The 22,075-nt window shown below is 36.6% G+C and overlaps 1 protein-coding gene and 1 long non-coding RNA gene across 3 annotated transcripts; one reads left to right on the forward strand and one right to left on the reverse strand.

Moving 5' to 3' along the window:
• Window positions 1–1,822: 1,822 nt before the first annotated feature.
• On the forward strand, window positions 1,823–3,466 carry LOC138122139 (uncharacterized). Of its 2 annotated transcripts, XM_069036286.1 has the most exons (6): window positions 1,823–2,236; window positions 2,286–2,809; window positions 2,858–2,951; window positions 3,006–3,107; window positions 3,158–3,313; window positions 3,363–3,466. In XM_069036286.1, the coding sequence occupies exons 1-6, from the start codon at window positions 2,054–2,056 to the stop codon at window positions 3,426–3,428; spliced, it is 1,125 nt and encodes a 374-aa protein (XP_068892387.1). In that variant the 5' UTR covers window positions 1,823–2,053; the 3' UTR covers window positions 3,429–3,466. The 2 variants fall into 2 exon arrangements, with proteins under 2 accessions (XP_068892387.1, XP_068892386.1); XM_069036285.1 differs by having other exon boundaries at window positions 3,158–3,460.
• A 6,217-nt stretch (window positions 3,467–9,683) lies between these two features.
• Window positions 9,684–12,197, reverse strand: LOC138122159 (uncharacterized). Its single transcript, XR_011156369.1, has 3 exons — window positions 10,512–12,197; window positions 10,363–10,461; window positions 9,684–10,243 (listed from the first exon to the last, which is right to left on the reverse strand). It is a non-coding gene; the product is annotated as an uncharacterized lncRNA (long non-coding RNA).
• Window positions 12,198–22,075: the final 9,878 nt, after the last annotated feature.

Raw genomic sequence — 22,075 nt, forward strand, 5'->3', positions numbered from 1 at the left:
GAAATTCCATATCATTCTTACTAGAATTATGTTGCTACGCAATTCAAATTGTTGGTGAAATTCAAATTAACAGCGTTCTTCTGATTGGTCAACTATAATGATTCATTACAAAATCTACAGCGTCATCAACAAGGACTGAAGCTGTTGGCAGCAAATGACAGCAAAATATTCCCAAAGTATGAAATTTTTTTGTGCGTCAGTGTTGGCAGCCGCTGCAAGTTGTGAATGTCAAAAAAAACGACCAAAAACAGTATAAAATGTAATTAGCGGTACTTAATAATGGCCCACTGTTTCGATATTCATAAAAGCGACAGGCCGTGCCCGCATGCCCCTCCTGAGAAACAGAAACATGTTTTATGCGTTATTATTTTCGAGCTGAAAGTCTGCGGGATGCAGGGATTAGATCCGGGAAAATTTGTAAGGTTGGAACTTTAATTTCTTCTTTAAAATGGTTAGGCAACTTCCATATGACAAGCCTGTAAAGTAAGGAAAAGGAATGACGGGATTTTTAATGGTAAGGAAAGGATTATTAGGCCCTGCATTAAACGTGCCCAACAAAGAACTTTGGATGAGTGTGTTTTACATAAGAATCACGCCTGTTTGGAGTTAAAGCTTTCGCACTGACTTTCGAGGGTTTTGTTCCATTCTACCTCGAACATTCTCAACTACATCTTCTGCCAGTAGGTTTTGCCTTTTTCACATCACCTGTTTGTAGGTAACGTTGCACCAATCTCGTGCAATGCTGCCTAAACGCGACTAAGCTACCGCGCCGCCCAAAGTACCAACTGGCTCGGGGAACATTTGTTGAAATTGGTGCAATGTATCGTCCGTGCTCCGTGGAATACTGCCAACCGTTAGCAGCATCAAAATTTCCAGTCCGAAAGTACGCCATACCAATAAAAATGTCTTGCTCTAGTGTAAAAACCATTTTCATTAATAAATTGATACAAAAATGACACTTGATTTTGAAGTTTAAATTTGCCCGTCAAAATTGACAACTGAAAATGTAATGCTACCAACTTCACTGAAATTTTCATCATGTTGTCATTGTTGCCAACAGCTTCAGTCCTTGTTGATCACTCTGTATTATACCCTATATTTTTTTTAAACGCTATTGCTTTCAATTTTCACCAAGGAAAACGCATTCTAAGTTTGATCCGCGAGTTCTGGGACACCTGTATATTCACTATTTCTGGGTGTTGCATTTTCCATAATAAGTAGTGTAGTATGATGTAGCTGTAGACAACTGATTAACTCCAGAGTGACCCTGTTTTGGTATTCTTCGCTACCGATGGCTTTCGTTGGATCCAGACCGATTGAATCCTTCATGAAATCCTCTAATTTACTCTTCAGTAAAAGGCACTGAAAACACAAATGAATTATAAAATACATAACGGTGTAAAAACTACTCAAAATAGTCCAACTAGCATGATACACACAAATATAGAAAACTATTAAGTAAAAATTCTTAGGATACAGCGTTGTCTCTTTTATATTTTCAAATTGCGTCAGGATTGTTTTAAAAACTGAAATTGATTATAAAATACTAATCTAATATCCTACAAAATTTCACTTAAAAATTCCTACTAAAAAGCTCATTAACAGACCTTAAACTTTTTAGCATGTAAATCCCTATGGTCAGCGTTAAAAAAAGGCACTTTATGTACTTTTTTGGAAATTGTTCCTCGGGCTACGTTAACATTCATTAAGGTACTCTTCTCATTCTACAAGAAGGGGAATGAGAACGTTGTAATAAATAAAGTACAATTGGATATGCATAATGAATTTACTGCTACACAACCAGAAATAGCGACGTGTACGAGTATACTAACGACACTTTCCACATTGTTTGTTCACACAATTAAAAATTAATACAACTTTTTGAATAAATAATAGGTAATATTGTCTAATACTGTAAGTTTTATATTAACAGTTCGAAGGAACAGCAAGTGAAAACGGTTGAAAATATATTGCAAAATGAAACGAATTCTAGAGGGTGGTTTAGCAGTAGTGTATTTCCGTCTTCTTAAACTTTTACATTTTAGATGATGTTATGATCAACTTAATGCAATGGCCAAGGCATTTAGTCAACAACAAGATATTAAAAAAATCTGGTTTCTTCTTTTTGACCTACATGTTGCTAATAAGTGCATTTTGTACTTTCGTTGTGATAACGACCCACCAAGAAAATCAAATGATCTCACAATATCTCGTATTTGGAGCGGGATCTTTGACCGTAAAATGTACTCTTTCGCATTACTCTCAAAATACACAATCAATTTCAGGCTGTTGCCAGTTACATCACTTTGTATGCCAAACACCACGAGTTTGTTAAAATTTACTGGGACATATTTCCCAACCTTTGGCCTCTGCGATGTGCCGGTGAAGGCGCTTTCAACCACCTCCGGCAAACTGGAACTTTTGCTAAGTATTTTATGTACCTGATGACCATTTTAAGCGCAGTTACAGCAACCCTCGGGTTACCGTGGTTTGGTGACGAGTACGATCTGTACATACCCATCCGATGTTTCGAGGACCATTTGAACAAATGGTGGTCGGTTATTTTCTCCACAATTTTCTACATCAACTTCTATCACGCTGGATTCACAATCATCTCAAATGTTTTCGTCATGATGTACTTAGCGTTGCATTTGTATGGACAATTATTTCTACTGGAACAACAATTGGCGAAATTGGGACAGGATTCGCGTAGGAATGACCTAGACAACGCAAATTATGACCAAGAATACCAAGTCTGGATCAGAGGAAATTTAATTCTGTTCATTCAGCATCACCGCATACTGCAGGAGTAAGCACCATGCAACTGCAACTTCCTTCAGCTAATTAATTTTTTTAGTTTTCTAAACAAGATCAACGAATTGATATACTTTCCTATACTTTACTTCTCTTTCAGTGCAGTGACCGCCGGAGTTGCCTTGGTACTATTTCCGGTATTCCTAACTTCTTGTTTAGCTTGACACTTTACAACACGTTGAAAATTTTAGACGAATTCCTGTCAAAGTATTATTCGTGTTGTATTCACCGCAATCCTGACCGTTCTTCTGACAGCCACATTTTGTTTTCTCGGACAATTAGTAGAAAATGAAGTAGATGTTCAATATAACAAATGTTTTGTTCTAAACTGTGGTTTTCTTAGAGCAACGCAATATTTTATGCAGTAAGCAACTTGCCTTGGTATTTGTGGACGGTCAAAAATCAAAAACTGGTACTGCTCTTTCTGCTCAACACCGAGCAGAGTATGATTCTATCCAGCTCCGGTGTGATAACTGTCAACTATCAACTCTTGATAAGGGTACCTTCAATTTTGAAAATCGAATTTATTTATGAACTATCTTTTTCAGATTTGTCAACAAGTATATTCCGCAATGACGTTTCTACTAAATGTAGACCCAGAAAGATTCTTCTGAGTGTGTGCTAAGAATATTTTTCTTTGTGTAACTTTTTACACAAAGATACATTGGTCTGAAGGTGCACTCTTTGAAGTGCGTTTTCTTCAAATACAGGCTCAAAAGTTCAGTGTTTATTGTTATTTATGGTGTAGATGATTGTGGAAAATAATAATGTAAAATAATTTTTTGAAGAATAGCTTTACTTTGGAGTAAAAAAACTTAAATTTTTGGAATTTTTCTTAACAATGGAATTGCAACGTAGCTAAAATAGTATTTTGTCACTGTGGATATGAAGGCTGCTATGTATTGAACAAAATTAAAGTGCTTATATCTTCTTCAGGAAGAGCGATTTTTTTTCTAAGTATTTTAGAGCTCCACTGGGACCTTCCCTACCACGCTCTGAATTCGGAATTCGCGAATTTTGAGACATCCTGTATATGGATAACACCAAAGTGAAATAATGACACGTTACAGCACTTTCTTTAATGCTTTTTACTTTTTTCACAAACAAGTGTTTGTGTTGAAACATTTTTTACATATTGAGCTTTTTTTTAATCTAATATTTTTTTACACTGTACTAACCCCTAATTTGACACTTTGCTCATAATAATTAACTGAAACAAAGTTAGTGAATGAAAATGTTGTTGTGCGATAAAAACTTTTTGTACTCATAGCCTTGAAAGCAACGCTTCCAACATCCAACGCTCGCTTCGAAACGAGTGCTTCCCGGTCGACTCGAATGTAAAAATTGCAAAAAACACTGGCCCTTTGAGACATTCAAAAAAAAATCTGTCTTGATAATAATAAAATTTAGTTCATAAAATACAACTTCCCTGGGTTTTCCTCCATTAAAAAATTACGGAAAGATTTATAATCGTTGAAAATTGTTCTTACAAAATTCACAAATTATTGCAAAAATTGAAATATCAAGTGAAGCAATTGTTTCCAATAACCAAAAATCACTGCCTACTTGGTTTTATGTTCGTTTATGTTTAATGTATTAAAACAAAAAAAATTAATTTAATTTTCGTACAAAAAATATTGTACGAACCACTTGCGTGAAGACATCTTCCGTTCATTCGCGCATTAATTAAAGGCACTCGCTCCTTCGTCGCTCGTGCTTTAAAAAATGCGCTCATGCGGGAACATCGTCTTCCCGCACTTGGTTCGTAAATAACTATTACAGTTTTTTGAAGAAAGAACGATCGCTGTTCAAATACTAACAGTTTTTCCTTCAAGTATTTTACGAGTAATTTTTTTTACGTGCTTCGTTAACACATGGTCGAGTATTAATTTTAGGATTCAAATTATATTTTTATTTAATTTTAACTCTGTTTTGAAGAATTTGTGAAATTAATGATAAAGTAAAAAAAGTGTTTATTTTCAGAAAGCCCATTGGTGGTTAAATTTATTACGTGGACTTCCATAACACCCGGTATATATACAAGTACTTTTTTGGAATTTTTTCCTCGCATTACGTTGACACTCATTACTAGTCTTATTCTACAAGAAGGGGAATAAAATCGTTACAATAAATAAAGAACAATTCTTAATACTTTAATACATAATGAATTTAGTGCTACACAAGCAGAAATAGTGACGTGTACACTAACGATATTTTCCACATTGTTTGTTCGCACAATTAAAAATTAATACAACTTTTTGAATAAATAATAATTTTGTATTCTAGTAACAGTAAATTTCCTTCGTAAAAGTAGTTCAGAGGAACACCAAGTGAAAACAGTTAAATAAAAAGTATATTTCAAAATGCAGCGAATTCTAGAGGGTGGTTGAATAGAAGTGTATGTACGTCTTCTTAAAACTGTTATATTCTAGATGACGTTATGATCGACTTAATGCTATGGCCAAAGTATTTAGTCAATAATAAAGTGCTAAAAAAAATTGGTTACCTATTTTTGGCCTACATGTTACTGGTAGGTACATTTTGTGCTTTCGTCGTGATGATGTCGCACCTAGAAAATATATTTTCCACACAATATCTCATCGGTGGAGCTGGATCTTTCCTTGTAAGCTTTACTGTTTCGCATTGCTCTCAAATACAAAATCGCTTTCAGACACTATCCAGTTACATCTCTTTGTATACCAAACACCACCAGTTTGCTAAAATTTACCTCGACATATTTCCCAAGCTTTGGCCTCTGCGGTGTGCCGGTGAAAGCGCTTTCAACCACCTCCGGCAAACTGGAACTCTTGCTAAGTATTTCATGTTCTTAATCACCCTTTTAAGTGTAGTTACAGCAACCCTCGGGTTACCGTGGTTTGGTGACGAGTACGATCTGTACATACCCATCCGATGTTTCGAGGACCATTTGAACAAATGGTGGTCGGTTATTTTCTCCACAATTTTCTACATCAACTTCTATCACGCTGGATTCACAATCATCTCAAATGTTTTCGTTATGATGTACTTAGCGTTGCATTTGTATGGACAATTATTTCTACTGGAACAACAATTACTGAAACTGGCACAAGATTCGCTAAACAACGACCTAGCCAACGCAAAATATGACGAAGAATATCAACTTCGGACCAGAGAACATTTAATTCTGTTCATTCAACATCACCACATACTGCAGGAGTAAGCTCAATGCAACTGCAACTTCGTTTCAACTACTTCAATCTTTTAGTTTTCTAAACAGAATCAACGAATTGATCTACTTTCCCATACTTTACTTCTCCTTCAGCGCAGTGATCACCGGAGTAGCCTTGGTACTATTTCCCGTATTCCTCACTTCTTATTTAGCTTGACACTTTACAACACGTTGAACGTTTTAGATGGATAATTCCCAAAGTATAGTTCGTGTTGTATTCACCGCAATCGTGTCCGTTCTAGTAGCAGTAACATTTTGCTTTCTCGGACAACTAGTAGAAGATAAAGTAGACGATCAATATAACAATTGCTTTGTTCTAAACTGTAATTTTCTTAGAGCAACGCAATATTTTACACAGTAAGCAACTTGCCTTGGTATTTGTGGACAGTCAAAAATCAAAAACTGGTACTGCTCTTTCTGCTCAACACCCAGCAGAGTATGATTCTGTCCAGCTCCGGTGTGATAACTGTCAACTATAAACTCTTGATAGGGGTACCTTAAACTTGATAATCGAATTTATTTGCATCAGTGAACTATCTTTTTCAGATTTATCAACAAGTATATTCCGCAATGACGTTTCTTCTAAATGTGGTTCCAGAAAGATTCTTCTGAGTGTGTACTAAGAATATTTTTCTTGAGTAAATTTGTGATGTTTAAATATGTATCAAAGCAAGGATAAGCACAATACATGTCTGAATTACTGTTTCCGATTTTTATTTATATTATCAAATTACATCCTTAAGTTGAAAACATAACTTATCTGTCATCGTATCGTTTTTGAACTGTCATCTTTTTCGCAAAAAAGCGGGGTTGCAGGGCTTCATTAAAAAATGTATAATTCCTGAACCACTAAAAATAAATAATTGATCTTCTTTTTATGGAATTCCTTAAGGTTTGACCAATCTTTTGTACCGTTAGTGATATTTCTTTCATGTTTCACACGCCTACTACAATTTTTCAAAATTAATAATCAAAAAATGGCGAAAACTTCATTTTTTTAAATGGCAACACCATTTCTGACACTAGATATAAGCATTGTGTATGCCTATTTCCTATTTCCAGCCGTTTTGTCGTGATTTCTATTTTTTTGAATAATATTCTTTTGTTTTATCACGCAATTGTTTTATTTGAATTTTTATTCAAAAATCGCATTGCAATAAATAGTAGATAACAACAAAATACTAAAAAAACAAGCAAATTAACAAAATAGCTATTTATGTAACCAGTTAGGAAATGCGTTATTTTGTGTAACGAGTGGACTATTTGCGGGACGAGCGCAGCGAGATCCCGCAAAATCACACGAGTTACACAAAATTGCATTTCCTAACGTGTCACATACAAGATTTTTTCTAATTTTGACAAAAAAAAAGTTTCTTCAAACGTTAAACGAAGTAATGAATTTCATTAATAATAAATTATTATTGTGTTAAAATATCAAGTAGGTAAGTAGGCACGGTTATTTTGCTTAAAAACAAAAAATATAACAGTGTCAACTGCTGATACAATAAATTTTTCTCCCTACCGGTTAGAAATGTAGGCTGTGGATACCTCATTTGAGGTGAGAAAATTCAACTTTCTCGCTAAGGTAAGAAAGTTAATCATGAAATGTTTATGGTAAAACTGTACCAAAATACAAATGTCAAAAGTGTCAAAAGTGAAATAAGTTATTGATAAATGAAAGCCAATTCAATGAAGTAAGTTGGTAGGTCAATCATATAATCTGGAAAATAAACAGATAAGCTAGGTAGGTAGATTACTTTACCCTGTTTATATCAAATTTTCGAACAAACCTCAAATCTTCAAATGCGATGACAAGTTAATTAAACAAATAACACAGCCTACTATTCAATTCTCAAAATTTTCGTTTTAATCACGAATATAACCATCTTTTTTGACTTTTTTCAACAAAGTTGTGCCGGTAGGGAAAAAAATTGTATTCAAACCTTGTTAAAAAAGTGTCCTTGCAGACCTTAGGCACTTACAAACCTCGTCTACGACTCGGTTTATAATCTTTGCCTGCGGTCTGCAAGAAACCACTTTCTTACCTTGGTTTGAAATATACTATTTCGTAACCAGTTAGGGAAGATTTTACTTTTCGTAACCAGTTACGAAAAGTGTGACGTTTCCAAACGTCAATTAATTTTGAAAAGTGTCACTTTATATGTCAAAATTAGAAAAAAAAAATTATAATCCTTATGCCCAATTTCATATTTTTGTAAAAAAAATTATTTGAACTTGGAGCAGCCGATTATACATAGTGGGCTACCAATTTTCATACATATTAATAGGATTTTGGGAACTCAGAAAGTTTGTAATGAATGGACTACGTGAATCACCCTGCATAAGTTTTAACATTACGATAATGGCATACCTAATAAAATAGACTCTATTATCCGGATATGTTGGCCTAAAATTCCCAAAAAAGCCGTAATGAATTTATTAAGAGCTGTTTGAGTTTTCTTGTTTTTACCAGTTTGAGTGTTTTTGTAATTTTTTCCAACTAACTTAATTAATGTTGATAAAACACATATTCATTTCTATCGATTACAAATTAGAGATATAGTGAGAAAGAAAATAATCTTTACTGCCACTTATTATAATTTGTCATTTTCCACATTTGCTATTTTATTGAAAATTTTGCTTTTATAAACAAATTTTATACAAAAATTGTAATTTATGCAACAAGTGCATAATGCAGTATGTACTTTTTTTCCTATAAAGGAAGTGTGACCAATCCCAATCACATGTATTACGGATGAGTTCCATACAATACTTTTTTCTTGAAAGTCTGCAATTATCAAAATAAATCTAAAAGTTAACGTTTTCAAATCTACGATCACGAAAGAGCTTCAATTCTAATTATTTGGTTATTTATTAGCTAAGCGATGAAAGAAAAAAATTGGTACCTTACATATCAATTTTTTTGAGAAAATGACAAATTTTACTCCAAAAATTTTATTTTATTTTTAATGTAAAAATTCTTTTATATGGGTTTATTTCAAATAGAAGATTTATTTGAATAGACCAAACAATTTAGAAGACTTACGGCAAAGAATTTGCGCTGAAATAGAACAAATCAGCCCTAACATTATTGAGCGCAGTGTACAAAGTGTCGGTGAGTGCCAAATAGTTGGTGGGGGACAAATTCAACATTTGCGTTACATTTGATTGTTAACCTTAGATGTTTGTTTGTTTTTGTTTGCGGTCAGTTAAAATTTTTACATCAAAATTTAAACCAAATTTTTGAAGTAAAATTTGTCATTTTCTCAAAAAAATTGTCATGTAAGGTACCAATTTTTCTCATTCATTGTTTAGGTAGTAGGAAGGTCTATCAGAAACAGAAGAAAAAAGTGGGGAGTTTCCATTTAAAAAAATTGGTGATGACGTCATAACTCAAAAATGGATGACGTCATGAACAAGTGAAGCAACTGTTTCAGCGTTTTCAACAAATATCATTTGTTTCGACATTACTGAATTTATTCCATAAGTAATTTCCACACTGTATATTTATGTATACGTGTACTTTTTGGAATTTTTTTTCACGTTCCGTGGACTACTACTTGTCTTATTCTACAAGAAGTTGTTATAATAAATAAAGAACAATTTGATATACATAATGAATTTATTGTTCTACGAGCAGAAGTGGTTACGTGTACCTATACTAACGATATTTTCCACATCAAAAATTAATACAGTGTTTTTCTTTTGGTTTTCCTCTTTTGTCAATAGTAAGTATTTCAGTATTTCTTAAAACTATTTCCTATCTCTATTAAATGTCAAATGTTTTTATTTATATTATCTAATTACATCCTTAAGTTGCAAACTTACATTCTAAAAGTAACATACAGTGCTTGAAGATAAAACACTAAACTATAATTATTCCTAAACGTCACATCCTTCAATGTAATTTACTTACTTCTTCCTAACAATAATGAGAAATAATTTCAAGATATTCTAGAATGCATTCATTAAAAACGTTAAAATGGAATAACCCATTTGATAAAGCTAAAAATATTTCATGAGATAAAATAAAATAAATATTTCAACTACTATATGTATACCCACCTTGATTAATAATTCGTTGTTTACCACGATTATATCAGAGCAGGACAACACTAGAGGTGTCTGAGCTGTGAAAAGAAATAATTGAACAATCTTTCGGTTTTTGGTATTCCAGAGGTACCAAGGGGTACTACTAATTGAGTAGAATATCTCTTCCGACTGAAATAGAGATAAAGACACGTCAGAAAACTTGAATAACACGAAAACTTCAAACAACAAATTAATGTGCACATTATAATTTTTTCTTCTACTTGATATAGGTATATTTATATTATTACCGCGTTCTCCAAAAACTGTCCAAGAGAACAAAATATAATTGTTATTACAGTGGCCACAACTGCTACGCCGATGATTCGAATTAATAAGTTCATATCACCCTGAAATAATTATTATAGACTTGTCGCAAATTTCATAAAATCGAACTCACTGCAGATAGAACTGAACATACCATAACAACTACTTCTATTAAGTAAAACCCAAACGCTGGATAATACATAAGATCATTAACCTTCTTCTTGAATCTGCAACACAGTTAGGGAAAATAGGCGTCGGTATCATGGTGCCCATGTGGCGTGGCGTTAGCTAACGTCCTTAAGATATTGGCACTGGAACTGCATGCCAAGTGTTAACAGTTTTCCCAACAGACTATTTATGCAATTGTTTTGTCACTTTTCATCTCTCTTGTTAACATTTAAAAAAGATATGAATTTTTTTGCAACGTTAATTTTACAATAATTTAAATACGCCTCGAGGTTAATCAGACTATTACACGTCCAACGGTTATAAATTTTCAGATATAACCATTTTTGTGTGACTAATTCTTCAACATACATATTTTGAAAAGCCACTGCTTCGATACCAATGAAGATATAGGTTATAGTAGATTACATACTGAGGTGGTAAGTGTTTCATTCCTGTCGAGAGCTAAGATAGTTTACCAAGGCGTAGCCGAGTTGAACTAATGCTCGAGACAGGAAGGAAATACCTTCCCACCGAGGTTTGTATACTATTTTATTCGGAATCATTACATTTTTAGCAAATAAACAATTAATTTGGTGCAAATTCATTTCTACCGTTTTTCGACAATTCGTGTACGCCACTGGAAAAACGTCATAACAGGGCGGAAAGTGGCCTATTACTGACCAAGAGAGGGAAGAAAATAATAAAAGAAATAGTTAACTTTCCGCCCTCGAATAAGGTTAGGAATGCTCATATTACAATACGATTCCGAATAAAATATTTTTACACATTCATCAACAAGATTTCAAAGACTTTCTGGACATTCTAGCATGTCACTCCCAACTGCCCTATCACCTTTAACGTTAGTTAACGTCAAGACTATGATCTTCTATGATTGGTGATTTTAGGGAATTGTCAACTTACTTTAAAATAGTATGATGTTGCTTAAGACAAATGATTAACTCCCGAGTGACTCTGTTTTGGTATTCTTCGTTACGGATGGCTTCCGTTGGATCCAGATCGATTGAATCCTTCATCAAATTCTCTAATTTACAGTTTAGTAAAAAGCACTGAAGACACAAATGTATTATAGCATACATCGCGGAGTAACAAGTACACAGAATTGTCAGTAAAGCATGATACAGACAACAATAGAAGAGTATTAAGTAAGCATTTGTCCATTTGCCCAGATATTGTTTGGCAACTTTAAAATTATAAAAAATATCAGCTTCATTACCAAACCAAGGCAGTACGCTTAGACCTATAATTAACATGGCAACAAATACTAACACTGCTGCAAAATGTGCAATGCCGGCATATTTTTGAATTTTTCTGAAGCAGTTTTCTCCCATAGAACGTAAAGGCCAAAACGTGGGCATCTCTATGTCATAAAGTTCCCAACATTCAGGCAGTTTATTAAAAATCATGATGTAAACAACAATGGCCTGCATTGACGGATTTTTGTTGGTAATGATAGAGTGTTCATAATTAAAACTTACAATCTGAGGTGCCAATAGGAAGATTCCATATTTGTGAATGATTTCAAGAAAATTGTCTTCAAATATTAAACAGACGCCAAATACAAGAGCCTGCACAATGAGAAGAATCAGTACTATCTTAGCAATCCATTCAGTAATCTTGAAGTAAAACAAAATCTGAGGTAATTTGACTAAATTGGTCAAGATGTCATCTAGAAGATGTAGTTGAGGTAAATGATTAGGATTACTAATTTTATCATTTTACCTTTAATTCTAGATTCCATTTTTAGAGAGCGCAAGCAAGTAAACCTACTTCTGCAGAAAAGAACACCTTCTGAGCGTTATTGATTTGAGATCAATGAAGAGTTACAGAATTTATCGTACTTAGGGCTTGTATAAAAAATGTAGAATTACTTGCTCTATCCTTTATTCGAAAAGTAAAAGTTGTTCAAATAAATTCATCTACTAAATAATTACCTAAATTGTTCTTCTCCTTTGTAATGTGTAATCGATGGTAACGAGTATGTTTTAGTTCTTAAGTAATTATTACAGACATTACGATAAAAACTGTCGCAAAACTTTGTCCTGTTTGCAGAACAATCTATATATATATATAAAACTGAATGTCTGTTTGTTTGTGTATTTTGTATGCAAATCTACAGTTTTACTCCGATCTTGATGAAATTTTGTACACTTGATCTTCAAAACAAGAAGAAAATTACTGTCTACTTTAATTTTACAAAAACCAACCCCTACTACCATTTTCAACCCTGTTAAGAAAAAAATACCGTTTTTTCGAGTTGGAAATACCCTCACCTTCGCCGCTTCACCCCTATTTCATCCTCGGAGTATATCGTCACCTTCGTCGCTTGACACCCACAAAAAGCAACCCCTATTATCATTTTTAAGCCTGTTAAGCACAAAAAAAGTTTTTTCGAGTTGGAAATCGCGTTTGCGTGATATGTTCAGGTGTCATAGTTACATTTGGTTGTTTATAAAAGTAGCAATTTCGCAAAATGTGTTTGAATGATTGTGTTTTACCGGAAGATGTCTTAAATGAAGCAGAACAAGCTTCAAATAGCTTAATACCGGAAAAATCAAAAGGCAGGTATCTGAAATCAAACGAGACAATCAAACAATAAGAGGATCTAAATAAGGTTACAACTGAAAATAAAAGTGTTATGTTGGCGTATTTTCATGAATTGGTAAGTGATCGTAGTGTTAGTTTCTTATCGTATTGATCTTTTTGTTTAATAGTCGAAGAAAAAAGTAGTCTACAGTAAAGTTTTAATTATTCTTCGTAAAAAGACAAACTTCATATTGAAATTACTGCGTTCATCACAATACATGAAAGTAGAAACATAATTTTAAAACATTCTGAAATTTGCGGGCGAAGCCGCGGGTAAAAGCTAGTTAAGTAATATAGTGTAAAAATAGTAAAAATAATAGGGATCGGCAGTCCCACTCCTATTATTTTTCGATCAGTGAAATCGAGCAGTGTTGAGGGCAGTCAGTGTTTAGATGGGTGACTGCCGCGAGAAATCGCGTTCCGTTGTAACTTGATAGAAATATCCGTAATGATGAATAAATCCGGCCTCGATGCTGTGCCCTCTTCTGTTGTTCTAATAACGGTATTCAATAAGTTGGAAAATAGTTTACAAAAATTGTTGCTTTGATACTAGATTTCCTTATTACTAGATCATAGTAGTAGTAGTGGTCCACCTGGATATAGTTACAGTAGAAATTGGCACCGACAGTACTAGCTGGTTCTTCAAAAATATTTCTAGAATTAAAGAAAAACTGATATTAAAAGAGTTGTGTTATGAATTATGATTGCAATTCAGGAGACTCTTGACTAAGTAATTTGCTCGGAAAGCGTTTAAATATTTCTTGGCATCAAACAGTACCGAGAGCATCGATTCAGGCAACAGTTCACGGTTTCACTCTTCGTTCAAGGCCTCATTATCCGCCAGCTGATTCGGGAAAAGATCGTGGAAGTGTTGAGGAAACGGCGAAGGAAGCGCCGGTGAAGTTCCGTTTCTCGTGTGGAAGCACTCGGGTGGTTCTTAGCGTGAAGCCAGCTCGGGTAGGTCAGGGTCGAGGGTAGTTCGGATCACCGGCCATCCGAGGCGTGTGAACTACTGGTGTGAGCTAACAGTTTAGTGTGTGGTCACTGTAGAGCGACCAAGGGTGCTGGCCCATCCTCTTCCACGCCGTCGCTATCGGTACTATCGACGTGTAAAAATCAACACCTCTTCTGTCATTATCTGATCCAGTGATCGGCCGCTGGTTTCCATTTCGACGCGATTCATACAGTTTCGGTGGTACCGCGCTGGCGCCATCTGCCAAATGACAATCGCGCGCCAGTGGAAAGTTGCAGTTGGCGGCGGGAATAACTAGTTCTTAAATAGATTCATGTATTTATGGGTAGGATTCCAGCTGCTCGGCATGTACATGCTATAATTGTTTTTACACATGCATGTACTTATATCTACATCATCTGTATCACTTCCGTCACGATAACTACATAGGTATAAGTCAGTCAGTTCATAAAGACGGCCGAGAATAGCCGGAACTAAACTAAAATGGCTCCGCTTCCAGTTATGGACTACCATCAAGCGAGCGAGCTGCTTGTTAAGCCGACCATCCTCCACGGACTTTACTGGTACTGACAACGATAAAGCAAATTCTTAATAACGCAACGGGTGACCAACAACACACACTTTTCCCCAACCGCTGGTACTGCTAATAATCAACACCACAAAGACAACAACGACTTCTTTCTTTTTAGTACCCAGGTACCGACTCCATCTGGACCTGATTCGACCCCCACAGATGTTTATTTTGAATCCGGACCTGATGCAACGTACCGCTTGGTCACGATTTATGTGGAACGGTGCGCACTTCTTGCGTGATGTCTTGACCCGGCCCTGCAAGCGTCAACTGTTGTCCGGCAAATATGCATTTGTGCAGATACGGAATGCGCTCGCTCGCATGTGTGTCAGGTCAAAGGGCAAAATCTAGCGGTTCTGCGCTCTCTCACTAATCATGAGCTTTATTATATGTCATATCTGGCTATTTTATGGGTTTCACTCGTCACCGCCACCAGCACTATGTTTTGCGCACCCATGCATTTACCGAAGCGGAAGCAAAAGTAAAAACGACCTTCTCTTTGCACATGCAGAGTGTTGAGATTAATTGGAGAACATACTCCACCGATTATAATTATTACTGCGATAAACTGATGGTTGGAGGTGGCCTCTTAACCCTTGGGTAATTGTTAAATGGAAGAAAATCCGAGCTGAAGTTGCATAATGCGTTACGGTGATGGATTGTTAATGATGCAAGGTGCACTTTTAAAAATAGATTAGACGGTGAGGCTTGATAAAAATTATTACAGTTAGAACATCGTCAAAAATGTAACTCAACAACTTGATTTGCTTCACGCTACTCCTTTTAAATTCCACTTAGGCATCGTTTGGCTGTCATTACGCCAAATTTTAACTGCGCTATTATTTACCACCTCGTGTAATTATTGCCCTCGCTGCGCTATAAAATCACACTCGGGATGAAAACATAACATACAATTTTATGATGCTGCAACTTTGGTAACAGCTTACTCTGACATATTTTCTTAAAAAATTTACTTCTTACTTTCATACCAATCCATTTGTGGCTGTTTAAATGCATATACATTTACCACAACAATCATTATCTCATTATCATGCAGAAAAATGTAGGAAAACCGAATGCAGTAATTTACACCACCACATTTCAGTCATGCCCTAAGCGTTCTCAATTGGATTCAAATAAGGTCAGTGCGTAGGACCTGCACCACACGTGTATAGATCTCGCACGACGTGACCATTCTCTTGCTGTATAATTGAAGCGTGCTCAAAAACAATATAATTTTTAGATTTGTCCAAAAACCGGGTGGTTCTCAAAGCTCTGCGCCGTGGACCTCAACTGAATCAAAAATTTTGTTACGAACGGAAAAAAGTTGGATTCGCTTCCGTTGTTTGCCCTTTCGTTTCTGCAGGAAGTGACTGGTCGAATGCAAATCGCACAAATGAGGCGATCTGATAAAATTCGATCGAGCGGTGGTGGTGATAAAACGATTTTCCGTGTAAATCCAGAACGGCGACACGCTACGTAAGAAGTGGTGTTTCATCCCATAAAAGAGTTGGAATTATCGTCGTTATCTGGAGGAGAGGAAGGGCACCTGTCCGGAGCGGCGGAAGTGTCGTCACACTAGGCGATTCTTCTCAATGGATGCGTCCAATCTCCACCGGAACTGACCAGCCCTCCAGCCCTCGTGTGTCGCAGAGGAAGGAATATTTTTACTTTATGCTCAAATAGGAGCGCTGCCACAGGATATGCAAGCAATTTGAATGATAAAAGAGTGAGTCTAAATTTCAGCGTTGCGCGATCGCCGTCTCTCGCCTGGAATGGAAGTCGTTGCGTTACGAATTTTTCCAGAAATTAATACGCAACTTGCAAACGTGGCGTTTAATTAAGAGGACAATGGTGGAAAAGGCGCACGCTGCGCTCCCAACAATATTATTAATCACATGTTTTCTATGTCACGAGGCGCACAGCTAAATCCGATATTATATAGTTGTATTGTCCTTTTTGTTTAAATGTGTTGGCAATTGCATAAAATTTATGTTGAACATAGACCGTAAATTAAACTTGATTCTATTCAAAGCATGAATACTCCACTTGAAAGGAAAGTGACCTAAAACAGTTGTAGTGCCTGATGAATTGCTCTGCCAGTGCGCCTAGAATACTAAGAATTTTATTAGATCAAACAATGGACAACAATTATCTATCACTGCGGACACTACTCAAAATTCCAACTCGCAGATCTATCACTCATCGTTGTGATTTATAATAACGCACGTCACGACTCCTCGAAATGTCACTGAGACGAGCAAGTTGCTCGGAGTTGATACTTTTCTCGTTCAGGACTCTCTAAAAAGACGAACGAGCTCGGTGCAGACGTGGTATTGTAATTACGCTGATCCATGTCATTTCAGCCGCTCCGCTCTTGTGTTAAGATGTTGATCATGTCCTGGAGGCTGCTTCTTTGTCGGCAAGGAATACGACGCTGATTAAAGGTTGTGCAACAGAAAAATTGCAAACTTGGCGCTGGGAGGAAATAAATGCAAGACGCGAATTAGAAATTTCATCAATTTACCGTTCATTAAAACCAAGCGAAAAAATCGGAATTATAGGCTTAGCACGTGCGTTCTGCATACCCACCAGTTGTCACTGGTATAGTGCTGGATTTTCTCATGGGCTCTGAGTCATACAAACCGGCCGGTTTGTCGCTCCGCCTTCGCGCAGAGATTTCCAAGGTCACAACCCATGAGAGATTCCAACATCTTTCCCATATTTTTTCCTGTTCTTCTTCTTGTTTCCAGCATCGCAGAATTTAACAAATACCATGTCCACTATTGACCACCTGTTTTAATAAAAGAATCTCACCCCTTGTCACCATTATAATTTTAATGAAAATAATATGTATTTCCCGGAACATTGTCGAAAACTGTCTCCCCCCAAAAAAATCGTTAATTAAAGCAGCCGTTTAAATATGTGCATACAAAGTGAGCGACCTGGTCAGCAGCAGGACGTTCCGCTCTCTGGATGCAGAATACGATTAAAAATTATCTTCGTTGTTATTTTAATTTCTCATTGTCTCCTGCATTCATATGTGCATAAAAATGGGTAACCCCTTTTGATATAATTATCATGAGATAAATTACACTCCCCGCGCTTTCTGGGAACGGCGGGGAAATTTGTCCCCCTGGACCACAGGAAATTCAAAGAAGTAGAACAAAGTAAACAGTGTTGCACGCGTGCATTGTGCAAAAGATGTAAATAATAGATGAGCAGTAAGAGTTGCAGTAATAACTCATATAACAATTCGTGTTGCAGTCGAACCAACTTTCTAGTTTAATTTCTAATAAATTGTTTTTGTTTAAATAACAACTAATTTATATAACAAGGCGAGGAAATTAATTGCGGACAGATAAGATGCAGCACACTTAACAGAGCAAAAAATCAGAAAGTTTTAATTCCGCCTTTATGTAAAACTACAGTTACTTTTGTTATCTTAATAACATAATGCACACGCCGAGGAATTAAAAATGGTTTAATTCAACGAGGTTTCAGCGAATTGACCAAACACTAAAATTCATAATTTATGCTCTCCTGGATTGCTAATTAAGGTCTAACCCAGTAACCTTAGAATCTAATACAAATTACGCACGGAAGAACAATTGGATTGTAGATTGCCTGTCAAGAGGACAAAGAGGACAAAATAGCGCCGATCACCATCTGATAGAAATACACTTTTGTAATTGAGGACGATGACAAGGACTGGAAATATTGGGACGTTTCCTAATCGAGCACTTGGGGTTTACATAAATGGTAACAATACCGGCGCAGATCAAGTAGTTTTGATAAATTATAAAATGTCTACATCCATGCTGACCTTTGCCACAAATTGACAACACCGCTCACGGCTCAAAATTTATTACCTTGCGGTCTTTATTATTTGCCGGCTATCGTCATTCGCGTCTTTGCTCTATACCATGCTGTGGGTGGGTTCCAAAGACCAAAGACTGGTAAATTTTATTTAAAGGAAAAACAAGAAAAATGGAAACTGTAGTTTAGAACTGTCATGTGGTCTAGAATAAGGAGTACTAATAAAGAAAAGTGATAAAAAACGAGAAATACATATATTGTATTTTACAGCGCGAAAACGAGGCGAAGCCGAGTGCCTGATTAGTTGGAGCGCTGTAAAATACCTACCGTTTTAGACTATTCGGCTGACCGAATGTTTTATTTTGCAATTCTCGGAGCTAATAACAACGTTGATCTTTCACAAACGTACAGAGATGACAATAATTCTCATTACGTCAAGCCCACCCGCTAATATGTGGCATTCTTGGTCCCATTGAAAGCAACCGACTATGAAGACTTTATTGGCCTCTTCTCATCATCTCCAGAAGAGCAAATCTGGCCACACACATCGAAAAATCCCTGCGCCGCATTCGCACAATCCGCGCCCGCTCCATTCTCTTGATCAATAGGACTTGGGTCCCTTTGTCGCGGCGTACTCCCATTATCGGCGATGCGAGATTTCCTCGAAGTCCAGCAGGAAGAGCGGTCTTAGCTCGCGATGCAAATGTACTGTTACGAATTGTCCGGGCGACAATCGCCAACGTTTCCACTTGCAACACGACTTTTATCAGTTCTTTTGTGGTGTCATATCGGCCGCTTATCTGGGGCAGGCATAGAAGTGACAAATAGACTCAGAATGGTATGAATGGTGATAATTTATAAAGAACTCGGACAGCGATGGATGCGGACGTCACTAGTTAGCTTCCAATCAGCCGTTCGATCTCCGAAGCGCTAAACTCGCGCACGATCGTCATTTGTCTAAGCGTGCCATTCAAAAATCAGCATACCCATGTCCGTGAGTTATTCGTAATTGTGTGGTGGGCAGGAGAGTCATTGTCGAGAGATTCGCTCGGTGATAAGGGGAAAAAGTTGGAGGAAAAAAGAGAAATTGTCGCCGTGTCTAGTCTACAAGATTGACAATTAAAATGCTTAATTAATGATCAATTAGAGGTAACTGAGGGACCAGCGGACGGGATGATGGGGTCACCACAAGGAGGAGGAAGTGGAATGGCTTTTATCTGATCTCGACGCTGGGACCAAGCAACGAAGGAACTACAATTAAAAAAGGAAGATCAAGAGCTTTACAGCGACATACCGTCGCGTCTTTTTGAAGCTTTGCAACTTTATAATGATTTTACAAAGCTTGTGAGTGAATCTCTAGATAGATGCCCAAAAATGTTTTCGTTTTTCCCAAAGAAGAATATTCGCTTGTTGTTAGTTTTCAAACAAGTAAGAAAGTTGAAAAGGACATGTCATGTCCATTTCCATAGGGAAAAAAGGGAGTATTTTGGTAAATGTGATAATCTAAATTTTAAAGAAAAAAATTCCTATCTCATGCGATAATCGAGAAAAGAGATTCTAAACCTGACCAATCAGAATTGAGTACCATCAAGATGGATGATCCAAAAAATAATCAGAAATAGAAGAAGTTGATCTACTAGTTTCTGGCATCGAGCATCGTGGCCAAGCTCTTAGAGCGCCGTTTTGCATTCGAAAGGTGCCGGGTTCGAATCCCGGGGTCGCCGCCTGACCGTCATGGGGATTTTTTTCAGAGGTTTTCTTCCCACACCATCACATCTTGACATGAGCTCAAGTCTCATATCACAGATAAGGTGAATGCTGAGTCAGTATTCATCCCTCCGCACCCTCGTCACCGTACCCATCCCGCATCTTCCCATGATCGTGGCTGAAAAGGCGTTGGAAAGCCTCAGCAGCCCGCTCCCTCGGAGGGAATGAAAAATTGCAGCTTAACTGTCAAAACAATAATCACATTGTTTGGAAATATCCCCAGATCAGATCAAAAATAGTTTTGGGAAAACTTATGGAACCCAGTTGACTGTGAAGTGAAGACGTTTTAAGAAGATGACTTAAAGTTATGATGAGGAGAAGTTGGAGTAACGTAGTGCGTTCCAGGATAAAAGCCTATTTATTAGCTTCTTCCGATTGGTGTTGCTCTCCTGGCTGTGCATCAGTGTCTACAAGCTTGGAAATACAGCAACAAAACGAGAAAAGAGTGATTCGATGCGTTAGAAACAAGAATAAATTGATTTAAATCCCTCGCTTTATTTATATCCCCATCTTGAAAAACTCGCATTTAAGTCGTTTTAACGCGTTGTGCAAATCTAATTAATGGCGGTAAGTGGAGGTTAGAGGAGTCGCACCTGCCGCGGTTATCATTCCTCTCGCTTAATTTAGAACATTTGAGCAAGCAGTGCCAACCAACTACATAATATCATTCACTTATTCAGTGTTGGTGTTCGGTGCGTAAATCTTCGGCTAATATGCCTTATATGCTGAGGTATGGGCATTAAATCTGCACGGGCACACACATGGCCTGACCGTTCTGTCAGTGGCTTGTTTACGTACTCGCGGAATGCTTACGGCATCTGCATTTCTTTTCCCCGGCTCTTATACTAATCATCCGCGGTACGGCATTACATCAGCCCCGATGTGCATTAAATGTGGAGCGCAGTTGCGAAACACACCGGGATTGACCAACTTCACTTTATGAACGTGTTTTGTATGAATTATCATCCGAGTTGGTGTATTTATGATACGTGACAGTCACTTGCTGGGATTGTGCTCGTGGTCGTAAATCTAGACGGTGGATTGACTCGACAAGAAAGGATTCAGACCACAGAAACCTATTACGAGAGCGCGGCGCACTGGAATTATCCCAATTTGAAATTTTACCGACGGGAAAAAACGACGAAAAGGGGCTTTAGGAGTCTGGGGTCAAATTTGGCACTGCAAACAATACACTTTTCACTTCTAGTTTGTCTTTTACATAAACTTCCACGAATTCCATTTTTGACATTCATGGTCTCAAGGTATGAAGTGGATGGAAAACAGATCGAAAAAAAATGGCGACGAGAAAACAAGGAACAGTTTCAATAATGTACCAATATCTTATCACATAATTATTATGTATATCCCAAGTGCAAAATTTTTTATCGGAAAATTTTTTGCTACTGAACGAAAACATCCATAAATGAGGTCAGAAGACCAATTATTAGCAAATAAGAGCACGAGACGAAGTCGAGGGCTTTTATTTGATAATAATTGGTCTTCTGACCGAATAATTTATGGATGTTTGAGTTCATTAGCAAAAAAATTTCCGATATTAAAATTTTGCACGAGGGGTATACGGCTGATTATTTCCTGAATGGAATGAAAACAAACACATTATTTCCAATCCTTTTTATTCAAAATAGTTTATTAAAAAAAAAAAATCAGGTACCGATTATTGCACAGTGTGCATTTTAGAGAAATTTTATCGGGTTATTTTTTGTTTTCTCGTTTTGATTGATCAATATTTGTCACGCAATTGGTTGCCTAAACATATGAAGGAAATGATCAAAGA

The sequence above is a fragment of the Tenebrio molitor genome, chromosome 1 (assembly GCF_963966145.1).
Source record: "Tenebrio molitor chromosome 1, icTenMoli1.1, whole genome shotgun sequence".
Lineage (NCBI taxonomy): Eukaryota > Metazoa > Arthropoda > Insecta > Coleoptera > Tenebrionidae > Tenebrio > Tenebrio molitor.